Raw genomic sequence first — 24,287 nt, 5'->3', positions numbered from 1 at the left:
GCGATAAGCGAGTCGACGCGGTCGCAGGAAAAAACTTTTTTGCTTGCCGCCAGTGGATTTCGGTTCGAATGTGTAATATGGGTTTCTCCTGTTTTCAGCAACCTCTTTTGCGGAGTGAGAAACCCCATTCGTAAAGATAAAATAATTCTCGGGTTGACATTGTGCCGCTTTTGCTTTGCTTCCATTCCGTTTTATGCACTCATTCGTTGTGTTTATTTGCCAACTCCGCTCTACTGACTCATCTGCCCGCCGCGGCAGTGGTGGCGTTGGCGGCGCACTTCAAAAAGCTCTGCGCCAAAGACACTCGGCGCAAGTAACCAAGGCAAGGCGTCTGAAATGCCGCACAATATGAACGAGGACGGCAATATTGCGTAGCAATTAAAATAAAAAAGCCGTGAAAGGCGGCTGCTCGTGCTTCGCCCAGGCATTACTTACATACTATATATGAAATCTGCGTGTGTGTGTGTCTGCCGCGTAGCCCATTGACAATTTGTCTTCCGAGTTTATGGCGTGCAAAGTGGGTACACTCATAACCATCCATCCATAATGCAGCCTACCTACGCACTCTGCTGCCCTGCTTGTCGAAATTCAAGCGAAGTTTGTGACCCGCCGCACTCCTTTGAGTGTGTGTGTTAAGTGTCTTTAATTTTATGTGGAATTCTGCGAAGGAATTTTCGAACGGCGCTGATTTGGGTGTCGATTGGGATGGGATGGCGTGCAATTTAGTGGCAGAAAGGAGTGGATTGAAACTTTGTAGTTTTTTCAAGAAGGTTTTTTTTATCAAGCTTTGTTGTGAAATTACGTTAGGACTGTGCTTTGGTGGATTTGAAACTGGACTCAAATTAAATATGTACACTTTTCTTTGGTTAAAATTAATTATACAATTTGGAAGGTTTACCGATTTCTTAGACTTATCTTTATATTGTGCCTTGATGATGCTGAAAGTTGATGCTCCTTTTTACCTCTGGCGCTAAAAAGTGTTTTAGAAAAATTTGCAAGGCTTACTAAAAAAGAGAGAAAATTTAAAAGTTTTTAAAATATTACTAAAAGTTATAATAATATCATTTAAACGGTTACGTAAAAAATGTACGAGACCTTTCCCACAAAACGAGATATTTTTTCGAGTAGCTGAAGGCGAGACTTTAATGTTTCTATTTGATGATAAGAAAATAATTGAAACCACTCATGTTGAAAGAAAATTTAAGTTTTGGTTATAAAATGGTTATATATTGGTTATCATACACTTATAAAATGGTTATATATTGGTTATCATACACCTATAAAATGGTTATATATTGGTTATCATACACTTATAAAATGGTTATATATTGGTTATTATATCTGACAGCGATTTTCTATTTTTTCCTTTGATCATATGTTATTTTGCTTTTTAGGGTATGATATGTAAAATATATTTTTTAATTAAAATTTTCAATGTTTAACATTAATTAATTATCTCTTATTTTCTGTATTTATATTAAAAAAAAATTTAAGGTGTTAAAAATATTATTTTTGTATACAAAATTAGTTGTTGTTTAATTTCGAACATTTTAGTTGTGAAGGTTGTATTTTTTATTGTTTATTGTTTATTTTTATTTGTTTTTCTTTTTAATATTTTTATTCATTTTTTTGCATTTTATTTTACAATGTTATATATTATTTTTTTTATGTATTATTGAAATTTTTTATCTCATTTTTTATATTTTATTTTTTGTTTATTTATATTATTTATTTAATTTATTGATAATTGTTATATTATATTTGATTTTGTTATTTTATATTTTTTTATTTTTTTTATTATTTTATATTTTTTTAAATATTTTTTATTGTTATTTTGTATATGTATTTTTTAAATTTTTTAAAATTTACTTGCAATAATTTTATTATACATTTTTTTTGTATTTTTTTTTTCAAAACTATAAAATAAAAATTTATAGTATTTATGTTTTTTATTATTATATTTATTTTCTTTTTTTATATTTACTTTTATGTAATTTATTGGTGTTTTTAATTTTTTTTTAAATTTATTTGCAATAATTTTATTATAAAATTTTTTTTTGTATTTTTTGTTTTTCAAAAATATAAAATAAAAAATTTATAATTTTTATGCTTTTTTATTATTATATATACTTTTTTTGTATTTACTTTTATGTAGTTTCTGGTGTTTTAAAGTTTTTTATTTTTATAATTAAATTTTTTGTATATTATTTTTTCTGTTTTAGTATTATTTAATTTTAATTTTTTTTAATATTACTAATTTTTATGCCATAATTGTAATATTTTTAAAAATATAAAATAATATTTTTTTGTTTTTATGACTTTTTATTACTATTTTTATATTGTTTATCCTAATTTAATTATTTTATTTATTTTTATTTACTTTATCGGTGTTTTGTTAATTTTTATTTTTATAATTAAATTTTTTATATATTATTTTTTCTGTTTTAGTGTTATTGGGGGTTTATTGTTTTATATTTCATAATTAATAAAATATTTTGTACATAAATTATTAAAATCTTTTTTAATTTTTTTTTGTTGTTTTGTTTATATTATTATAAATTTTATTTAATTTTTTTAAATTTATTTGCAATAATTTTATTATATATTTTTTTTTTCAAAAATATAAAATAACTTCAAATTTGTATTCCTTTTTATTATAATTTTTAAGTTAATATTTTATTTTTTATTTTTTTTTAATACAATTTTTATATATTATTTTTCCATTTTAGTGTATATATAGTTTTTATATATAATTTTTATTTCTTAATTCTTTAATATTACTAATTTTAAGCAATAATTTTAATATTTTTCAAAATATAAAAAAAAATATTTTTTTCATTGCTTTTTATTATTTTTTTATATTGTTTATTGTAATTTAATTTATTGGCATATTTTTTATTTTTTAATAATAAAAATTTTTATATACATTATATTTTTTATTTTAGTGTTATTTTATATATAGTTTTTATTTTTTAATTTTTAAATATTACTAATTTTTAGCAATAATTTTATTATTTTTCAAAAATATAAAAATATACATACATATGTATGTTATTTTTTTCATTGTTTTTTATTACTATTTTTATATTGTTTGTTTTAATTTAATTTTTTTATTTAATTTATTGGTATATTTTTTATTTTTTTATAATTAAATTTTTTATATATATATTTTTTTTTATTTTAGTGTTATTTTAATATAGTTTTTTCTGTTTTAGTATTATTTTTATATATACATATATTTTATCTTTGCAATAACTTTATTAATTTTCAAAAACAAAAAATAAATTTTGCAAATATTTTATCATTTTTCAAATATAAAAAATAATAAATTTTTAGTGTTATTTCTATATTATTTATTTTAATTTAATTTATTGGTATTTGTTTTTTAATTTTTAATTTTTATATTTTGAATTTTATTGTTATCATATAGGATTTTTTTATATTTTTTAATTTTTATTTTTCTATTATTATTTATATTTTATTATTTTTTTAATTTTTAATATTTTTTTATATTTTTTATTAATTATTTTATTATATCTCTGCCAATGTTTCAATATCTCTTTTTCATAAATTTTGTTATTATATTTGCACATTTTTTGTAAGACAGTCATATAAATTGTTGTTGCAGTAATATTATACATATATTGCATCCACATCGACATCGAAATCGTCAATTGACTTTTTACATTTTCTTGAAACAAAAAAACCTTTGAAGCAATAAATACACGCCCTCTAAGCTCCATATAAGTTCGTATGAGAATATGACAGCTCTTTCAAAATGTTCGCGCCGTTCGTCAATATTGATTTCAGTCAACAATTTCGCCTCAATTCTGCTTCCATTTGTTCATTATGAAACGTAAATTTATTTCACGCAATTTCTGCCCGCCTCAGCACTTTATTGTATAAATTCCTTTAACACCTACTCCGCCAGTGGGTGTCCGTCAAACAAGTTCGTTTTATAGGAAATTCAAAGGGTGGCAGGGGGCTTGCAGGCGTTGTTACGAAACATGACTCAGCAGTTCGGCTGTGGCTGCCCAGCTTCATGCCATTATACGCTGCTGCTTGTTGTTGCTTAATGGCGAGTGTCTGTCTTATCTGCGCTGCAGCAACGCTAATGTCATCCCAACAGCAAGCCGTCCGCATACCTGCATTTGTATGCATGTGTGTGTGTGTATATTTTGTACCACAGCCATTCACTTAACGTCAACTGCATTTTTATGTTCATTTTTCAACTGTCTTGTTATTGTTGGTTTTTGTTGCCTTGACGCAGCGCATCATGTATCAGCGTTGGTATTCCTGGAAATGTCAGTCAGCTGTCGTTGGCAATTTAACTTTTACACGCCGCCCGCACGCCACAACGCCAGCACACACACAGGCGCTCGAACGCATACAGGCGCACGAAGGCATACATGCTAGCCTATGGTATGAAGTAGAGTGAAGCCAAGGCTAAGTGACAAGCCACAAAACTGGGCAGCTGGGGTTCATACTTTGCCCGCCGTCTGATGTGACTTTTAAAAGGCAGGCGTTTTTAAAGGCGGCGCAAATAAACAACGTCAACCGTCACGAAAAAGACGAGTGAGACAAATTGAAACTCAACGGATGTGTGGCTATTTGACGAACGGTTTCTTTTGTCGAAGACTCGCTGCTCTGCTCAATATATTTTTTGTACTGACTTTTTATTGAACTAACCCTTTCGATAGTAGACATATTTATAAACTGCCTGCATACATACAAACGCACACACATATATTTTATAGTCTCTGCTAACCGCAATTTCTCTTTCTCTCTCTCTCTCTTTCTCTTCTGCAGTTTCTGACGGCCCGTATTTGTAGTTGTAGCAGCATTGCAACGCGCGCATTCTATAAGCCATGGCAACATTAATACCGTCCTCAAATGTTGAGGCCGCTTATGAAGATATGTTCAAAGAAATCACACGTAAATTATATGGGGAAGAGACCGGAAATGGTTTACATACATTGGGCACACCGGTTGCGCAGGTGGCGACCACTGGGCCCACAGCACCCGAGGGCGAGCGCTCATTCACGAATTTGGTAAGTGCCACAGCAGCGCTTGCGGTTGACTCATGCGCGCCGGCCGCAAAAAAACACACACACACACACTCAACACATACATACACACACTCCTCTATTGCCTTTTTACTTATGTTATCTCTTTTTTCTTATTTGTTTTTCTTCACCACTTTGCTTTGGCTTCCTTTGGCGCTGCACCTTCTTCAGCAGATCGATCGCAGCGCTGCGCCCACCATCGAATATGAGAACAATGCCGCTAATGCAGTGGCAACAGCTGCCGCCGCGGCAAATGTTGTAATCCAACAACAAGCCGAGGGTTCTGTGGTCGTCGCCACGACAGGCGGTAATTTCAAATCGGAAGACCACTTGAATACGGCTTTTGGCCTGGCGGCGCTAATGCAAAATGGTTTTGCCACCACCAACGCCGCTGGCACCGGTGGTACGGATCAGCAGCAGCAGCAACAACAGCAACAGCAGCAGCAGGCACAAATTGTACAGTGGTCGACACCGACGGCAACAGGTGGTAAATTGCAGAGTTATACGGCTGCCACTCAACAGCAACAACAACAACAACAACAGCAGCAGCAACAACAACAACAAATGCAGCAACAAGTTGGCACATCAAAGTCAAAGTAAGTGCAGACAAAAGTGGTGTAGTGAGTGTGTGCTTATATTAGATATGGCTGTACATAAGCGTAATTAGGCATTAGGGTGCGTCAGTTTTTGCCTCTTTTGAAAATAAAATTTTATAGATTTCTAATCTTGTTTCTTTAAGTCTTATATAGTCGTGTCTATATATATATAATGAATGTACATATGTATGTATGTGCTTAAGAAAAATAATTATACATTAGGGTGCGTCGATTTTCAACGCGTACGAAAACAAAGTTTTTCTTATCTTTTTATAAGTCTTATATAAATGTGCTTAAATAGATATCGGAGGTCATTTGTGTATAGCAAAATATAATAGCACGTTAGGGTGTGCCGATTTTTCCCGGCGTATGAAAACTAAATTTTTCAACGTGAAATTCATGTAATTGCAAGTCTTATATAAATGTGCTTAAATAGGGGCGGCTATTTGTGTATAATAAAATATAATTACACATTAGGGTGTGCCAATTTTCACAGCATATGAAAACAAAATTGTTCAACGTGAACTTCTTGTTACTTTAAGTCCTATATATGCGCTTATATAGATAGCCAGGCATATGTATGTATGTACGTGTAAAGAAAATTATAATTTTTCTTTAGGGTGGTTCAGTTTTTCAGTATGTATTAAAACCATATTCTTCCTACTGAAACCTCTTTTATTTAAGCCTTATAAAAATAATATTAAGCAAGCACATATTTGTGTGCAAAAAGTAATTAATCATTAGGGTGGCTCACTTTTCTTCGTGTATTTAAAAAATGTTTTAGAGTGCGATTCTACAGTCTATAAGTCTTTTTAGATGTTATTATTATATTTAGATATTGAAGTACATACATAGAAACATATAGTTATACATTAGGGTGCGTCAATTTATTTTGCATATGAAATCAAAATTTGTTTAAAGTGCAATTCGTTTTATTGAAGTCTTATACGTACATATAAGCTTATAAAGCTATCGAAGTGCCTATGTGTTTACGAAAAAAATTGCATTAGGGTGGGACGAGGATTTTTTAAATTGGAAATATTTTTGTTTTTAAGTTTTATATAGATGTTATTGAAGTACCTACATATGTGCATGCCAAAAGATTGCTAAACATTAGGGTGGGTCTAGTGTTTTGCATATGAAAACAATTTAATTCGGATTTCTTACCAAATGTTTATGAATTTAGTATTTTATAAGCCTGAAATAGTATTGTATAAATTTGTATGGAGATTCTAGCCTTTTTCGATGCATTAAAGCGAGGGGTGAATCGAACAAACTACTCGGCATAAATCAAAAAGAGTTAATTATTCACCGTGGTACACACATACTCTCTTCTATAGAATTAAACTGGATTCATTTGTTGTTGCCTGTCATGTAAGTCAGGATGATACTCTCACGTGAGAGTAGAGTCAAAGAGCAGAGTAGCGGTAAATCGAAGACGATTTTCAGTACGGGGTCGCGTTCATAGAGTCACAACTCTGATTTAAGAAATATTTTATTGAATTATAACTGTGTTTTCGTCAATCTTATGTTGACAATTACCGTTAAATTTTAATTTCATAAAAAAACAACATACTTAACCTCAAATTTTATTGTACTAACTACATACCGAAATTATGACGAGCTTTAAATACGATTCGCATCGAGAGAAATAAAAAAAATAAAAAATATACAAAGCCTTGTCAACTGCCTTCAAGCCGATGTTCCTTTCTTTAGACGCTCCTTTGAATCTTCTATAGGTTAGGTTAGGTTAGATGGCTGATCTCCTATAGTTTCCGCAATAGTTTCTTGCGTGCCAAAAACTTGCTCGTTATCTCCTCCACACTCGGACCATACGAAACCCTTTCCAGTTCCTTTTCGCAGCGCGTTACAATGTTCGTAATCATGCCCTCCGTGGTGAAATACGCAATGACGGCGTCGCGGCGACACCACTTATCGATCACCGCTTTGCTTACGCGCTCGTACTGCATGCGCACGTGATAGTAGGTGTCGAACTTCTGCGCATGTTTGCGTATTTTCTCAGCATCGATGCGCGGTATCTTCAGCGCCGGCTGACGCACCAATTGGTAGGGGTCATAAATTTGCGAATAGTTCTGGAAGCGCACCTCTTCCCAATTGATGTTCAACAGCGTATTATAGATTTTCTTCGGATGCCCGAGTATGCCGTGACACACATCGATCAAAATCAACTGACTGTCCGGCACAATATACTCGAGCTCCAGCTGGTGTATGCGCAAATCGGTGCCGCGATACTTGCGTTCGCCAATCCACAGTATGGGCAAATTCTCGGTGGACACATTGACCAACTCCTGTATGAGCGGTGAGTTTTGTGCGCGATAATTGACGCGCTTGTAATTCTTGCCGTACAGCATGTTCGCCTCGGCCTCCGTGAAGTTGATGTGCGCATAGCGTTTGAGCTTGAAGTGTTCGGAGCGAAACAGTCGATACATTTCCAAATCGATGTAGTCGTAGGCGCGCCGATGCATAGCGATCCACACCATTTGTGTGGAGAAGGCCAAAAAGGTTTCGTGAAAGCGCTTATCCTTAATCGATTGCGATATATTGACGATGGGCGTAATGTGGTAGAAAGGTTTCATTTCGCCGTCGCCCGCTATAATGATGCTATACTCGCGCGCCAACAGCAGCCGATGCTGCGTAAGATATGACGAGTAGATGCGCTTGATCTCATTGGTGTCCTCGCTTTGTATTTGCGCCTTTTCGCCGCTAATCTCATCGCGTCGTATCAACACGAACTCCACCATCTTCAAGTAGTACTCAAAGTAAATGATGAGCGCGCGCAGAAAACGATCCACTGTGAAGGTGTGCAGAAAGAGCACGAAATCCTTTGTGATGGTCTCGGATGGCGCCAGAAAGAGCACAAGATTTTTGATGTCTTGCACGAGTATGACATCCGCATCGTGTGTGAGTTCGGAGCGCTGGAACTCCTGCAGGAATATTAATTCTTCCAATTGATTCAGCGTTTTGTTGAATTTGAAGCCGCACGTCCTGATATAATCTTGTTTCTCCAATTCCGCATCTTTGATGGGCTCAAACTCTAAGCGCTCCAAGCTTTTATTCCACGTCCATTTGCCAAGATTAAATTTCGGCACAAAATTCGAATTATGTATGCGACGCATTGTCGAAGCGGAGACGTCTCATGCGTTGCAGGCTTTTAGTGAAATAAAAAAATATTTAAAAAAGAAATTGTGTTGAAGTTAAAACCGAAATGTACTAAAAAATGTGGGCTTGATTGAAATAATTTTGTTGCGACAGTTTTGAAGCCAAGCGAGCTGAGTCGTTTAGTCAAGACCGTATTTTCGTCTGTCGGTTTTTGAGATATCGGTCTGAATTTGCGCACACGTCTTTTTCTCCTCAAGAGGCTGCTTATTTGTCGGACTCGCTGATATCGTATCACTGTGGCATATAGCTGTCATACAAACTGAACGATCCAAATCAAGTCCTTATATGGAAAACATTTTTATATGACGAGATAACATCACGAAATTCGGCATGCATTATTATCCACAATAACGGTATCTGCTCCGAAGAAATCGATCAGATCGGCCTACTATAGCATATAGCTGTCATACAAATTGAACGATCCAAATCAAGTCATTGTATGAAAAACTTTTTTATTTGACGAGATTTCTTCACCAAATTCGGCATGCATTATTATCCGCAATAACGGTATCTGCTCCGAAGAAATTGTACAGATCGGACCACTATAGCATATAGCTGTCATACAAATTGAACGATCCAAATCAAGTCATTGTATGAAAAACTTTTTTATTTGACGAGATTTCTTCACCAAATTCGGCATGCATTATTATCCGCAATAACGGTATCAGTTTCGAAGAAATTGTACATATCGGACCACTATAGCATATAGCTGTCATACAAACTGAACGATTCAAATCAAGTCATTGTATGAAAAACTTTTTTATTTGACGAGATTTCTTCACGAAATTCGGCATGCATTATTATCCACAATAACGGTATCAGCTCCGAAGAAATTGTACAGATCGGACCACTATAGCATATAGCTGTCATACAAACTCAGCGATTCAAATCAAGTCATTGTATGAAAAACTTTTTTATTTGACGAGATTTCTTCACCAAATTCGGCATGCATTATTATCCACAATAACGGTATCATATCCTAAGAAATTGTTAAGATCGGTCCACTAAAGCTTATAGCTGTCATACAAACTAACCCTCTCAAAATCTCAAAACTAATTAAATTTTTCACTTTGTGTTTTGTTTTAGATCAAAAAATCGCAACGATTCCACCACCGAAGTGATCTACACTAGTCCCTCGACCTCCGGCAACACCATGAATGCCGGCCAAACCCAACAGCAGGCAACACCTACATCCACGAACAACAACAGCGGCGCCGTCAGCAGTTCGAGTGGTGGCAATAGTCGTAAAAAGTCACACAGCAACAATAACAACTCTCATAACAACCACCAAAATGGCAATAATGCCAACAACAATGGCGGTGTACAAGTGCAGAAACGTTACGCCTGCACACACTGTCCCTACTCCACCGATCGACGAGATCTCTACACTCGTCACGAGAATATACACAAAGAGGAGAAGCCCTTCCAGTGCTTCGCCTGCCTCAAGCAATTCAATCGGGCCGATCATGTGAAGAAACATTTCCTGCGCATGCATCGCGAATTGCAGTATGACATCAATAAGACGCGACGACACGTAACCGCCAGCACGTCCAACAGTACCGGCGGCGCCGGTGTTGGCAATCAACATGCCGGCGGACGCGGCAATGTCACCATCACTACGGTAAATACACAACAACACACAAACAATACGCTCAACAGTTGTGGCTCACCCGAGCAAAAACCCAACATCATATTCCAGGGCGCCAACGTACAACTGGACAATGCATTCCTGGAAGCGCAACGCCAGCCGACATCGTCGAGCATGAGCATTGCGGAGACCATCGAGGCCGTGGCCACAGCGGCCGACGCGCCCTTGCCACAACTCAAGCAGGAGAAGCAAGATGACATTGCTGTCGGTGTGGGCGCCGCCAATGGTGGCATTGTTTGCAACACCGGCGCTACTAGTGGCAATCTCAAGCCGAAGCGCGAGAAACGCTTCACCTGCTGTTACTGTCCGTGGTCCGGCGCGGATAAGTGGGGCTTGAAACGCCATCTCAATACGCACACAAAACCGTTTGTCTGCTTGTTGTGCGACTACAAGGCGGCGCGCTCGGAACGCCTGGCCACGCATGTGCTGAAAGTGCACAACAAGCGCGCCTGCAACAAGTGCTCCTTCCTCGGCGACACGCAGGAGGAGTTCCAAGCGCACATCAACGAAGTGCAGTGAGTATTAAATGCGTTTATTTATTTTTCGAAGATAATACTACTCTGTTGACTAACTAAATTACTGTTCTGTAGTTAGCGCTGTAGGCATTTTAGCGGCCTCGGCGACAAAAAACCAACTAACCTCCACTAACAACTAGTTTTAAGCCCTGTGTAGTGCCACTAACCAAGAAGGCAGTAGCTTTCGTAGTTAATTTTCGAAAATCTAATATTTGTAATTTCTTTCTTCTCTGTGCTTTCCACACGCGCAGTCCGAATGACGTGCGGCCGGCGCGCGGCAATCAAAATTCAACTAACCACTTAATTAACGGCAATACGTCGAACTCGAATTCGAGTTCGAATATATTGCGTACAATTGGCAACCCTTTAATAGCAAGTGATTCGAGCATAAATATATTCTCAAATTCGAATCTGGCATACTGGTAAATAAACGGTTAAATAACTAGTTAAAACTGAAAGTTAGGTTAATAAGCGGTTAAATAATTAGTTAAATAACTAGTTAAAACTGAAAGTTAGGTTAATAAACGGTTAAATAATTAGTTAAATAACTAGTTAAAACTGAAAGACAAATTTTAGATAAAACTGTTAGACAAATTAGGGGTGTGAAGCTAAAGTTGGCTTAAAAAAAATAAAAAATACGGAAAAAAAGAAAAGAAAAAAAACAAATTTTAGCTAATTTCTTCAATGAAATTAGTTAAAGCAAACCAATAATTGTTAGCCCTAACACACTGTGCGTTAGTTTCTTCTTTGCTTTAAATCCACACCTTTGCATTTACTATTGTATATTTTTCGCCTTCCGCACCGAAAGTCATACAACACATAGTGGTGGTGGCGGCGGCGGCAGCTCATCCACTTCCAGCAATCAGGGCGGCAACGTCGGCGGCGGTGGTTCGGTAACGATATACACCACGACAACAACAAATGACAATGGCAACGGTAATATTACCGGCGGTCCACTACAGGAGATCATTGTAAATCCCACATCGATGGTGGGTTGGCGTTTGAGCGCCAATGGTTCGCTAATACCGCCACACGATCTACTCACGGGCGGTTTACCGAATGCGGCCGCACAGAAACGCGGCTCCGAACGACTATTTCAATATCTTGAGGCAGACGGAAGTGATCCCGAAGACTATGCGCGGTAAAACGAACCAAAAAAACTATATAACAAAGCTTGATTTCATTATTGTTTTCGTTGTTTTGTTTTGACTTCGTCAAGTTTGTGTTCACTTACCAGTCTTTCGTTAAATTGCCATTGATTTTGGTTAACCTCAAAAACAATTTTTTTGGTGATTTACATTTTTTTGTTATTACATACTTCATATGACCCGTTATAAATATGTATTTTAATAGTTTGTTTAATTATTACGTTAAAATATAAAAATTTTGTTGTTATAATGGACTCTGATCATCAAAACTATCCGACCAAAATGATGTCCTTGTAGGAAAAACTTTTTTATTTGACGTGATATCTTTACGAAATTCGGCATGAATTATTATCCAAAGCAATTTTACAATCTGCGAAGAAATCGTTGAAATCGGTCAACTTTTATAAAACTCCTTTATAGAAATTCGCCTGCCATACAAACTAACCGATCAAAGGCAAGTCCTTGTATGAAAAACTTTTTTATTTGTCAAGATATCTCTACGAAATTTGACATGAAGAATTGCTCAAAGCAATGCTACAATCCACAAATAAATTGTTCAGATCGGTTCCCTATGGCATATGGCTGGCATACAAACTAACCGACCAAAATCAAGTCTTTGTATGAAAAACTTTTTTATTTGTCAAGATATCTCTACGAAATTTGGTATGGATTATTGCTCAAGGCAATGCCATAATCTCTGAAGAAATTGTTCAGATCGGTCCACTATAGCTTATAGCTGCCATACAAACTAACCGACCAAAATCAAGTCCTTGTATGAAAAACTTTTTTATTGGTCAATATATCTTCATGAAATTTTGCATGGATTATTGCTTAAGGCAATGCTATAATCTCTGAAGAAATCGTTGAGATCGGTTCACTATAGCATATGGCTGCCATACTAAAACTAACTCAAGCACTTTATGGCAACATTTTATTTGTGAAGCGTATTATAGTTTCGTTTCAGTCGAATATTTTTATTTTCTAACTTTCTTATATTAACATCTACCTTCAAGTTAAAAAAAAAATTTTACTAATTTTTGTGGGTTTTACTTTAATTTAGTTTGACTCCTTTTATAACCTCCTTCATCTACTTTTTAGTATTTTCCCATTTCTTATTAATTTTATTTCAATTTTTATTAATTTTTATTCCATTTTTATTTTTATTTTTTTTATTTTTTTTATATACGAAACTTGATTTTCTATATCTGATACTAATTTCTCTATTTTCTCACTACTTCCCTGCAGTCTCCTGAAAATGGACGCCATCAGTCGCAACACCGCTTCAGTCGCTCAGGATTTTCATAAGGCGGGAGGCGTGCAAGAGTTGAAAATTCCAGCCAATCATCAACTCCTGTTCAATAATAAACTGCCCTCACAATGGACGACCAAAGAGGCTGCGGCGCTACTCCATTCCCTAAGCAACAACAGCAACTTTGCCAACTATCAGCAACAACTGCAGCTACAGCAACAACAGCAACGCATGAAATATCATCATCATAACGGCAACAGCAACAACACACATAAGCGTCAGCGACAACACTCGACGGGCGACGATGAGAATACACCATCGTCCGCCTCGTCGACGGCATCGTCGAGCGATAGTGGCGCATCACCGTTGAAAGCTGGTGGCGGTAGACAACAGTACATGTCTAGCTCAACAGCAGCAGCAACAACAAATGGCAGCAGTAGCAGTTACAGTAATAGTGAGCAGAGAAAGGCGATGTCGGCATTCTTGAGCGAAAATTTCGATTTGCAAGAAACAACGGAGAGCGCAATCGAAATGATGGCGGCAGCAGCCGCAGCGGCGGCTAGCAGCAGCAGCAGCAGCAACAAGCGCAAATATCAGTCGCAGCACGACAATGATGAAGATCAAGAGAATCAAGAGCAGCTTATTAGATCGCCTCCCGCGTATAACAATAACAACAACAAAGTAAACAATACAATAAATTACCAGCAACAACAACATACGAGAACAACACGAACGCTCAATCAACGTACCACGAATGCCGCGCATCACCAACGCGAACATCGCCTCGATCTGCTACACTTGGATCGCGACAACAAGGAGAACAACAAACAGAATGCGGCTGCCACATTCCTCAGCAACATGGAGTATCAGAATTTGAACAAGGTCAGCACGCAGATACAAAACTATGTCAAGGACATCATCAATAAGTATTACGCCGAAACGCCGCTCATGTATCCGGCCATGCCGACAGCAACGGAGACGCCGCACGACAGCCAACAGCCAGCGGAGCAGCTGCAGCAAAAGCCCACCTCCTCCTCACAACGCAAGCGCATGCGTAGCGAGACCGAGGAGTACATCGAGTATTTGCGCAATAAAGAGGACATAACGCTGACCATAACGCCGAAGGTGTCCACCGCGCAGAAGCAGCGTCATGCCGCCAGCACTACTTCACATACCAACCAACAACGTCAGAGCCCCACGCAGCAGGCGTTGTTGGCCACACCCGCCGTCACACTAGCGCCGATTGCACCCCTCATGCCGCAGCCACAATCAACACCGGCGTCACAGCCACCCAACAAGCGCCGCAAATCACTTTCACAAATAGCCACCTTGTTGCCCTTGTTGGCTGACGCCGCCTCGCAGCAGCAGTACCTCACCGCGCCGTTGGACTTCAGCAAGAAACCCACGCACGCCGACGAGGCCACCATGCACCACGCAGCCACAACAACTCCCACATTAAGCGCGCAGACGACAAACACGGTGTTGCCGCAAGCCGCGCAGGTCTCCGTTATACAAGCAGCACCCACACAACCGCAACAAAAGCAACAACAACCGTCAGTGTTGCAGAACGCCAACGACAAACGTTCGTCGCGCAAGCAAGCGCAACCGAAGAAGATACGCGCGCCACCAGAAGTGATAGTCGCCATGCTGCGCGACAAGTACTTGAATCGCATGGTGGATCACAAGCTGAGTTGCCGCTTGTGCGCGCAAGATAAGCGACGCGCGGCGGCAATGCTCGTCTTCAACTACCATACAAAGGGTTCGCTGACATTGCACAAACACTGGAAGCATCGCGCGAAGAAACAACGCTGCCAGCATTGCATGCAGGCCTTCAAGCAACGCAGCAGCCTAATCGTGCACAGTCGGCGCGCGCACTCCGCTGCCATGCAAAAGCAACGGCCGGGTGTGAAGCAAGTGTGTGACAAGTCGAAGCAGCTGCCACAAAAGCAGGCGGGCAGCAAGCAGCAACGCAGACACGCAAAGAAAACGAAGAAATGCACGTAGAGCGCGCAGCAGCCAGGCATGCGCTTGACGAGTATACGCATGCGCATGGTTGTAAACCGATATTACCAGCTAAGCCACCTATCCGGCTGGTGGGTGTTAACTGCATATTGAGTGTGCGCCTCATTATTATTATTGTATATGATTTTGTATGATTTCTAAAACGCTCGGGTATTCGTTGCAAGCATTTTTTGTTGACGATGTAATCATTATAAGCCAAGTTTGCGCATTTTTGAATACTTAATTGCTTACCTAGAGACATGTATATGATTAGGTTTTAGTATTACGGTTCGGTTTCTGTATTATATTAGTTGTAGTTTGTTGTTGTTGTTCATAAAACATTCCGCATTTATTATTAGGCAGCGCTGTAGAGAGAAAACTGGCGCCGGGGTAGGCTTGTAGTGACTTGTTGGCGAAACAAATCTGCAAAGTATTGTTGTAGAGCAACGTGCTCTCCTGAGCCTTTCCAGCCTCTCTGAAAACTCCGAGCCCCAACTGAGCACTTCGGTTCCGGGTACAATTGTCCCCATTCTCTCCTTCTCTCATTCATTACTACTAGTAAATACTCCTGCGGTTCTCATTATTTAGACACGTCCTTGCTGTTAACGGTAGTGACAACCCTCAATTTAGCTGTTGGCCTTAAATATAAAGAATAAAAGAGAATTTTCTAATATTTAATTATTTTGTAATTTCGATTTTTTTTACTTTCTGTTATCGCAGACACAATTATAAAATAAATGTAAATAATTTCTTTATAATTTACACGCATTTACTGTTTATTTCGTTCATATTTTGTAGCGTTAAGTTGAAAAAATTTTTGATTTTGTAAAAAATAAATGAGAAGATGTGAAAAAAGATGAATATTTAGTTTTAGTTTAAATTATTTTTTTAAATATTTATTTTTATTTTTAATACTATTTTTATTTTTATTTTTTTTTTATTTTTATTTTTATTTTTTTTTTTTTTTTATTTTTTTTTATTTTTATTTATTTTTTTTTAATTTTAATTTTATTTTTGAGTTTTATTTTTATTTTTGAAGTTTATTTTTTAATATTTTTTATAACATTTTAATTTTTTTAATAATATCTTTATTATTAGTTTTTAATAATATTATTTTTCCATATTTTTTAATATTTTTATTTATTAATTTTATTTTTTGTATTTCATTTTTTTTGTAATTCCTTACTATATTATATATATACTATATATGTACATATACATATATTAGTAGTATTCCATATTTTTTTGTTTTTAAAACTTTCTTTTGAGTTTTAGTTTCAACTAAAGCTTTGTAAAAAATGTAAATTTTTACTTAAAACTTAATAATATTTAAATAACAATATGCTTTCCTTAAAGCTTTTAAGTTTTTAAGCGAGTTTTTTAATTTAAATTTAAATCTGACCCAAAACATATATAAAAACGAATACTCGAGACTTTTTTTATATTATAATGCAAGGCAATTTTTCTTTTACATAAAAACACTACTTTATTCATAAATATTTATTAAAGTTAACTAATTATTATTATAACTAATTTTTTTATTTTAATTTAATTTAATATTGAAAGACAAAAAAGATATATTTAAAAAATAATTTAAAATTTAAAAATTTTAATTTTAAATTTATAATACTTTTTTTAAGTTTTAATATTGTTTTTAAATTTCTAATATTTTTTTCAAATTATTTAATATTTTTTCAAACTTGTGTTTTTTTATTCTTTTATTTTTAATACTCTTTAAAATTTTTAATTTTTTTTGAAAATTTTTAATATTTTTTTATTTTTAATTTATATTTTGTAATCTTTTGTTTCTAATTTTTATTATTTTGTTCTCATTTTTAATATTTATTTTAAATTTTTTTTATAGTTTTTTTTTAATTTTTAATATTTTGCTTCAATATTAAATATATACATATATGTATATTATTAAATATTTCTTTAATTTTAAAAATTCTTTGGTTGAAAGGTTTTAATCTAATTTTTAATATTTTCATTATATTTTTTTTAATTTTCAATATTTTTTTTAAGTTTTCAATACATAATTATCAAATTTTTAATGTTTTTTCATATATTTAATATTTTTTCAAATTTTTAATTTTTTATTATTAACATTTTTAGTGTATTTTTTTACTTTTTAATATTTAATTATCAAAATTTCAATATATTTTTTAAAATTTGTAATGAATTTTTCAAGCTTTTAATTTTTTTTATTTTTTGTTAATTTTAATTTTTTTATTTTAATTTTTTTAAATACTTTTTTCAAAATTTTAATTTTTTGTAAAATTTTTTAATTTAATAATTTTTATTTTTTAATTAAAAATATATTGTTTTTTAATTTTTAGCATTTATTTTCAAATAAAAATATTTTTTTAATTTTCAAGAATTTTTTTTTCCAAATCTCATATTTTTTTTTATTAATTTTGTCGTCAACTGTATGCTTCTAAGTTACTTACTTTTAAGTTGTAATGTACCTGAAATATGTTTTCTCTAAAAACTTAACGAAAAAAATAAAAACTGCTTATGCAGCACATATACATACATACATACATACATATGTATTACATTAATATTAAAAATGTGAAAATTCAAACATTTCATACTTAATTAAATTAAATTATATTATCATATATTTGTTAATGCAACAGTGCAGTTGCATGTAGCGGAGCATTTGGTGCCAACCTAATGCTTATAAAATGCAACACTGCAGCTATTGCCTCTATGTATAGTTAATATGTAGTTAAGTTTAAACGAAGCTTTAATTTGCCAACTTCATTGAAACAAAAAAAAAACAACAATTATTAATAATTTAGATATTTTAGCTACATTAGCAAAAGTATTGACCTCATTAGGGTTTAATTTTCATAAATATTGATTTGTTATTTTGCAAAAAACAGCTAAAGCGTAAACAGTTGAGCAAAGTGTGCGCAGAAAATAATGAAAATAAAGAATTTAAGTTGCCATTTGTCCAAGCAAAGTATATGAATACACACTCAAACACACAAAGATGCAGCATAAGTAGCAAGTAGTCTTAAACCATAAAGCAAAATAACAATAAAAAAGCAAAATGAGAAATCTCAACACAAGTTTAACGCAAACATGACACTTTGTATACCAAATACTCAACAATATGCCAAGGAACTAAGTCCTTTCGCCAACTTGCCACAAATGCAGTTAAAAAAGAAACTAAGCACACTTAAAAATTATAGAAAAGCTATAAAAATAAAAAAATAAAAGTCTTAAGCTATTTTAAGTAAATAAATTGTGAATTCCAAAGCTGATTTGGTTTATACTCATGCGAATGCCTTATTTTTATTAACACTAATTTATTATTAATTAGTTCTATTTTGTTTACAATCTAAATTATATGCTTTAAGTCACCTTTAAGTCGCCTTTCATTGCATAAAATATGTTTTAGTTGCTATTAAAAGACAAAGTAAAATAAAATCTACGTACAGGCATGCATGCAACAATTCAAATTTAGTGATTTTAACTCATAAACATTTTTAGTAACAAAAAAGAGAAAGAAAAAATGAAAAGAAAGCGAGAAAATAAAGAAATATAAAGAAGATGAGCAAATAAGAAGTAAATAAAGAAATAAAAAGAAATTGAAAAAGTAAAAATTATATACTTGATGTATGTCGCGCTTAGTAAACACGAGTTGGCATGTTTACAATGCGAAAGCGAATGTAATGGACTGAAAATTAATAAAAATATAACAAAAAAAACTTAACCTAAAAAAGAAACTTTATTTAAAACTGAAAGTATAAAAGCATGTAAGAGATCAAATCGTAATGGTGGTTATAAGTAAAAAAGCGAGAAAAATTTAAAAGTAATGAATTTTAAGCAGAAAACGCTAAGCAAAACAAAACAAAAAATATTAAGAAAAATCTGTAATGTTTTTTCAACAAAAAGCAGACATACAGCCGTTTAGTGTACACACGTAGTTTAAAATGTTGTAAAAACCCTTTTGCAAATACAAAAAACATAAAACAAATATTAGAAAACTTCTAAAAGCTAATTAAGCACGTTTGGCAGCAAAAAAAAAAACGATGAAAATTAAATTAGATTGAGGAAAAATAAATTAAATCGAAAAAAATTAAAAAAAATTAAATTAAATGGAAGAAAAATTAAATTAGATTGAGAAAAAAAAAATAAATTGAAAAAAAAATAAATTAGATTGAGAAAAATTTAATAAAAATGGAAAAAGGAAATTAAATTAAACGCTGAAAACAAAATTAAAAACTAAATTAATTGAAATTAACAAAATTTTAGTTTAGGAAAAATGAAAATTTTAACAAAAAAGACAAAGCAACAAAGCAGTAGTAAAGACACCGCCATTAATGGAAAGTGAAAATTATACTTAAATATTATATTATGTGTAACGGTAATAGCAGCGTTTAAAAGTCACACAAAAACCACTAAAGATTAAAAAATAAGTAAAAATATACTTAAAAAAAGATGTATGAAAGCCCTGCAGTCCGTGTGGACTGTTGGCTGGATATGATAATTAAATGTCAAATGTGTTTTTAGTTTAATTTATATTTCTGAATATTGAAAATAAACATCTTAAAATTAGTTTAAAATAAAAATAAACGCAGAGTTGTTATTGCAAGAGGGGAGGGTGGCATAAATACTATACAATGGAAGTATCAGTAGAATGCATTAGATTAGATTAGATAAGTAAATGAGGATTGCACCGCGACCTGTGGTCTATTGTGCCCTCTTCTAAATCACAATGTCTCTACAAGTCCCACCAAATTGATAAATTATAATATATGTACGTCTAGGTACTATTGAGGCGCTGTGATCCCTATTTGAAAACATGGATTCGGGGGCCTTTATTCTGCGCATACAGACTGCTGTGCAGCAAATTAGAAGGTGTTCTGCTGTTTCAGACTCCAAGTCGCAGAACCGGCAATATATAAGTGCTTCTTAATAATACAATGGCCAGTGTAGAAGGCGAGAAGTAATGAGTTTTTCCATTTTGAGGTTGATGACAAATTTAAACCTTTTAAGGTTGTAACCAGACCTTAGCAACTTTGCATGGCGCCTGCCTAGGAGTTGTTGTCAATGCTTCTCCCTACACACTACTTCATCCTTGCGAACAAAATTTCAGTTCGATATCTAAAAAACTAAGAGACTAATTCTCGTATATGCAGACAGTTAGACGAGCATGGCAAAATCGATGCAGCTCGTCACGCTGATCATCTATATATATTTTTTATAGAGTCCCCGATGTTTCTTTCTGGGCGTAAATTAAAAACTACTACATATATATCCACAAAAATTTTGTCTCTTCCTTATCAAATGGCAAAGTGCTAATTGCCTGATAGATAATAGACTTTCTTATCAAAGCATTGTTCATTCTTCTTCCATAAAGATGTTTTAAACCCCCTCTAGACATGCAGGCTAAGTTATAAAAATAAAAATCATTCTTATTTAACTATACTATATTTTATTTCTACATAAGCGATGCACTTAAAATTCTAACTTTAATTCAATAACCACTGTATAGGCTGCACAACTGTTGAATATTAGCGCGCATCGAAAACGACCACTGAAAGTAGAAATATAATAAAAGTTGTGAAACAATTACATATGTATTTCATAACAAATATAACTATGCACTTACAGCGCTTGGTACGTTTCTTGTACATGATGCGGTAGCCGCACTCACGGCAACGTATAGGATCACGTGGACGCATCTCGTTCTCATGATGACACTCTGTGTAAAATATGAAAGAGAAAATTTAGAATAGCAGCATTAGTTATTTAATTTCTTTGATATGAAATACGCTGCTGTAGTTATAGCAGTAAAAATATTCCTCTAATAGGCTTTAAAAATGTTTCTGAAATGACTGTTTGATCGCATTTATCTATTTGAACCAAAATTCAATGTAGTTATGCAAAACCGTCTGTCTATTTTTTAAGCATTAATATTTAAGTGCTTAGTAGACCAACGAATAAATGAAATGCTCTTAAGTATATTGTTAACTTCGAAAAAAGCTTTTACTAATTATACATATGCATTTTTCCGGTGCCAATTTCAATTAGCGAATTCACCAATAGCCAAATCAAACCATGTCCCTCAAGTCGTTTACAATGAAATTTGCCATTCATAACTTACCGCCACAGATATAGGTCATCGCCGTTTTTAGAACTGTATCCTTAGTGCTGGTTTCAGACATGTTTATGCCTTTTTAATTAACAAAAATGTTAAAAATTCAAAAATGTATATTTATTTCGTCAAAAAATTAATGCAAATGAAATCTGTCAGCGTGCATTTGTTTTGACAGCTAACTAAATAGATTTGTTCGTTTTTAAAAAACAAAGTTGCCAACTTTTTAAATATAGTTTTCGGTACAATTATTGCACAAATTTTTAAAGTGTTTTTTTTTTTAGATAGCAGAAAATTTATTTATATAAAATTAATTTTAGATCAATAAAAAAGTTGCAGTTAATTTTTTTTGAGTTCTAGATATAAATAATTTTTTTTTTAAGAACTTGTGTTAAATATAATGTTATGTAGTTGTCAAACTTATATTAACATAGGAAGTGGCATCCCTTAACTGTCGTCAGCTGTTTTACTGTAGTCTCCAGCGAAAGCAAACATTGCACAAATATAATTGTAAACAAAATTTAGGCCGCAAGTACAACGTAAACAATGAAAAATAAACGATTAATGCATCCGCGGAATATTTTCCGAACGCCACCAGATTATACAGCATTAGCAATCAAATACAAAGACTTTCGTAAAGTTTGCAAGCTGGTAAGAATATTTAAAGACACAAGTGCTATTGTTGCTAATACAATTTCCAATTTCAATGCAGGAACTCAATGGCAAGGTGTACATAGATTATCGCAATGAAGCCACATTGCGCGCGCTCACACAAATGCTATTGGAAGAGTACTTTCAGCTATACGTCGAATTTGCACCTGGCAGTCTTGTGCCCACACTGCCGCTACGTTTGAACTACATACTCTGGCTGGAAGACCTGATCGCGTTACTTAAATTGCCTGCAGAAGAAGTAATATGCGGCATAGACATAGGCTGTGGATCTTCCTGCATATACTCGCTCTTGGCAGCGCGTAAAAATGCCTGGCACATGCATGCGCTCGAGTCAAATGATGGCAATCTCACATTTGCACAGAGAAATGTGGAAGCTAATAAACTGACACAGTTGGTGGACATTTTCAAGCAGACTGATAAGCAAATAATTTTCAAAGACTTCTTTAATGCCAAACCAGATGTTAACTTTCATTTTTGCCTTTGCAACCCGCCATTTTACGATTCTTCGTTACCAAATCCTTTTAATGCCAAAACAAGAAATGAGGACAAACGTACACCACCACACAATTGCCATACGGGTCATAACGAGGAACTGGCTTGTGAAGGCGGAGAAGTGCAGTTTGTCCAGCGCATAATTGAAGATAGTGAGCTTTATCCACAGCGCGTTTAGTAGGTTCCTAATGCTTCTACTATCTAGCTTATATTATCCAAGGAAAATATATTATCTAACTCCTTTCTTTTTTATAACTTTATTTTACAGCATTTATACAACAATGTTGGGTCACAAAAGCAGTGTTGCGCGCGTTATGGAGATTTTGTCTAAGAAACTGATCACAAATGTGTGTAGTACGGAATTTTGTCAAGGCAACACCACGCGCTGGGGCATTGCTTGGAGTTTTAGTAGTGATTTCGAGCTTCATAATGTAGCAAATTAAAGCCAATTTTAAATAGCAAAAATTTTGTATTTAATATTTAAATAATTCTCATAAAGACTAGCGAACGAAAGTGCTATAAACATAAGAATTCGAAAAGAATAATCTCTATCCTCAACCGGAAAGAGGGCTGCTTCATATTAGTGCATCAAATGTTAAGAGAATGAGCTTTATAAGTCCTATATTGCAGTAAGAATCTGTTCCATACTGGTACAATAAATTTAAATTCTCTCTATTACAGGAATCACTAAGACTCTGATTTCATTTACTTTAATAAGTGTATCACGTTACCTTTTTATACTTAGACAAATAGGATAAGATATCTGATATACAATTTGGATGCAACGATGTGTAAGGGGACAATATACAATAATTGCCGTTATTTCAACGATCTAACCCTGTTTGGGTCGGTAAGTTTTAGGTTAAGTTTTGCGTCATTGGAGCAACACCAACCAGCAGGCTTGCTTTTCATCCGCCTGATCCGTTCTGAAATTGAGCCTAACTCGGTCCTGGAAGAATTTTTCAGTTCTGTTTGCGTCAAAAGTCTCCATCCAAACTTCACATCGGTTAGGTGTAATAATTGCAATACATGGAGCAATCTTAGGACCTGCTCAAGCCTTAAGACTCATAGGGAGTGAACCACATGTTATGTAGTAACATGTTGCCGATGCACAACTGGGACATTAGCCTCTACGGTTGAGCAAATTGCACCTAGTTCCCGCACTGCGCCGCCACAATCAAGTCGAGTGGGCAACAAATGACCTCTACCATCCCAAGGAACTCAAATAGGTAGTCTAATCAGGGTAGGTTTTGCACATTGATTCACGTTGTTGTTGTAACGTGTACCTAATCCACTTAGGATGCTAAGGATTACATAAATTGTCATCGCCGTCATCCAATGGTAGGCTCAATAAACTTGCTGTTTCGACTGGGTCAGACCAAAGGGAGATGGGTGTCAGGTAAGCAGGGTTGGTGGGGCGTTGTTGTTGCTGGTTGTTTTAACGGTTATCAATCCCTCAATCCCTAACGGGGTTGGCGGGGCGTGCAAAGGGGTAGCCAGTTGTACGCGGACACATTTATTCATTAATTGAAAGGGCTCAAGTAAGTGTGTGACCTCTGGTGTTTTGACGCGATCTTGTTGATCCTAGGCTAGCATGGGTTCGTC

The 24,287-nt window shown here is 34.5% G+C and overlaps 4 protein-coding genes across 7 annotated transcripts in view; 2 read left to right on the top strand and 2 right to left on the bottom strand.

The window, feature by feature from the left end:
- Nucleotides 1–16,171, top strand: part of LOC126755180 (protein charlatan) — a 55,977-nt gene extending 39,806 nt beyond the window's left edge. For 2 of the 4 annotated variants that reach the window (XM_050467564.1, XM_050467563.1), the window contains 5 exons: nt 4,810–5,051; nt 5,238–5,662; nt 9,929–11,005; nt 11,814–12,146; nt 13,399–16,171. In XM_050467564.1, coding sequence (XP_050323521.1) covers nt 4,869–5,051; nt 5,238–5,662; nt 9,929–11,005; nt 11,814–12,146; nt 13,399–15,406 — 4,026 coding nt within the window. In that variant the 5' untranslated portion in view covers nt 4,810–4,868 and the 3' untranslated portion in view covers nt 15,407–16,171. Of the gene's footprint in view, nt 1–4,809; nt 5,052–5,237; nt 5,663–9,928; nt 11,006–11,256; nt 11,378–11,468; nt 11,492–11,813; nt 12,147–13,398 lie in introns of all 4 variants that reach the window. The other 2 variants (XM_050467566.1, XM_050467565.1) reach the window with 2 other exon arrangements.
- Nucleotides 7,120–8,822, bottom strand: LOC126755191 (protein phosphatase 1 regulatory subunit 36-like). The gene has a single exon (XM_050467584.1). The coding sequence runs from the start codon at nt 8,797–8,799 to the stop codon at nt 7,429–7,431; it is 1,371 nt and encodes a 456-aa protein (XP_050323541.1). The 5' UTR covers nt 8,800–8,822; the 3' UTR covers nt 7,120–7,428.
- A 4,661-nt stretch (nt 16,172–20,832) lies between the features above and the next one.
- LOC126755208 (DNA-directed RNA polymerases I, II, and III subunit RPABC4) lies at nt 20,833–21,700 on the bottom strand. Its single transcript, XM_050467605.1, has 3 exons — nt 21,528–21,700; nt 21,033–21,125; nt 20,833–20,957 (listed from the first exon to the last, which is right to left on the bottom strand). Exons 1-3 carry the CDS (start codon nt 21,586–21,588, stop codon nt 20,935–20,937), a joined length of 177 nt encoding a protein of 58 aa, XP_050323562.1. The 5' UTR covers nt 21,589–21,700; the 3' UTR covers nt 20,833–20,934.
- Nucleotides 21,701–21,993: 293 nt separating this feature from the next.
- On the top strand, nt 21,994–23,366 carry LOC126755193 (U6 small nuclear RNA (adenine-(43)-N(6))-methyltransferase). The gene is made up of 3 exons (XM_050467588.1): nt 21,994–22,169; nt 22,231–22,859; nt 22,951–23,366. Exons 1-3 carry the CDS (start codon nt 22,065–22,067, stop codon nt 23,123–23,125), a joined length of 909 nt encoding a protein of 302 aa, XP_050323545.1. The 5' UTR covers nt 21,994–22,064; the 3' UTR covers nt 23,126–23,366.
- The last annotated feature ends 921 nt before the right edge of the window (nt 23,367–24,287 follow it).

Source organism: Bactrocera neohumeralis, chromosome 4 (assembly GCF_024586455.1).
Source record: "Bactrocera neohumeralis isolate Rockhampton chromosome 4, APGP_CSIRO_Bneo_wtdbg2-racon-allhic-juicebox.fasta_v2, whole genome shotgun sequence".
Taxonomy (NCBI): domain Eukaryota; kingdom Metazoa; phylum Arthropoda; class Insecta; order Diptera; family Tephritidae; genus Bactrocera; species Bactrocera neohumeralis.
This window is presented reverse-complemented; position numbering and strand designations above follow the sequence as displayed.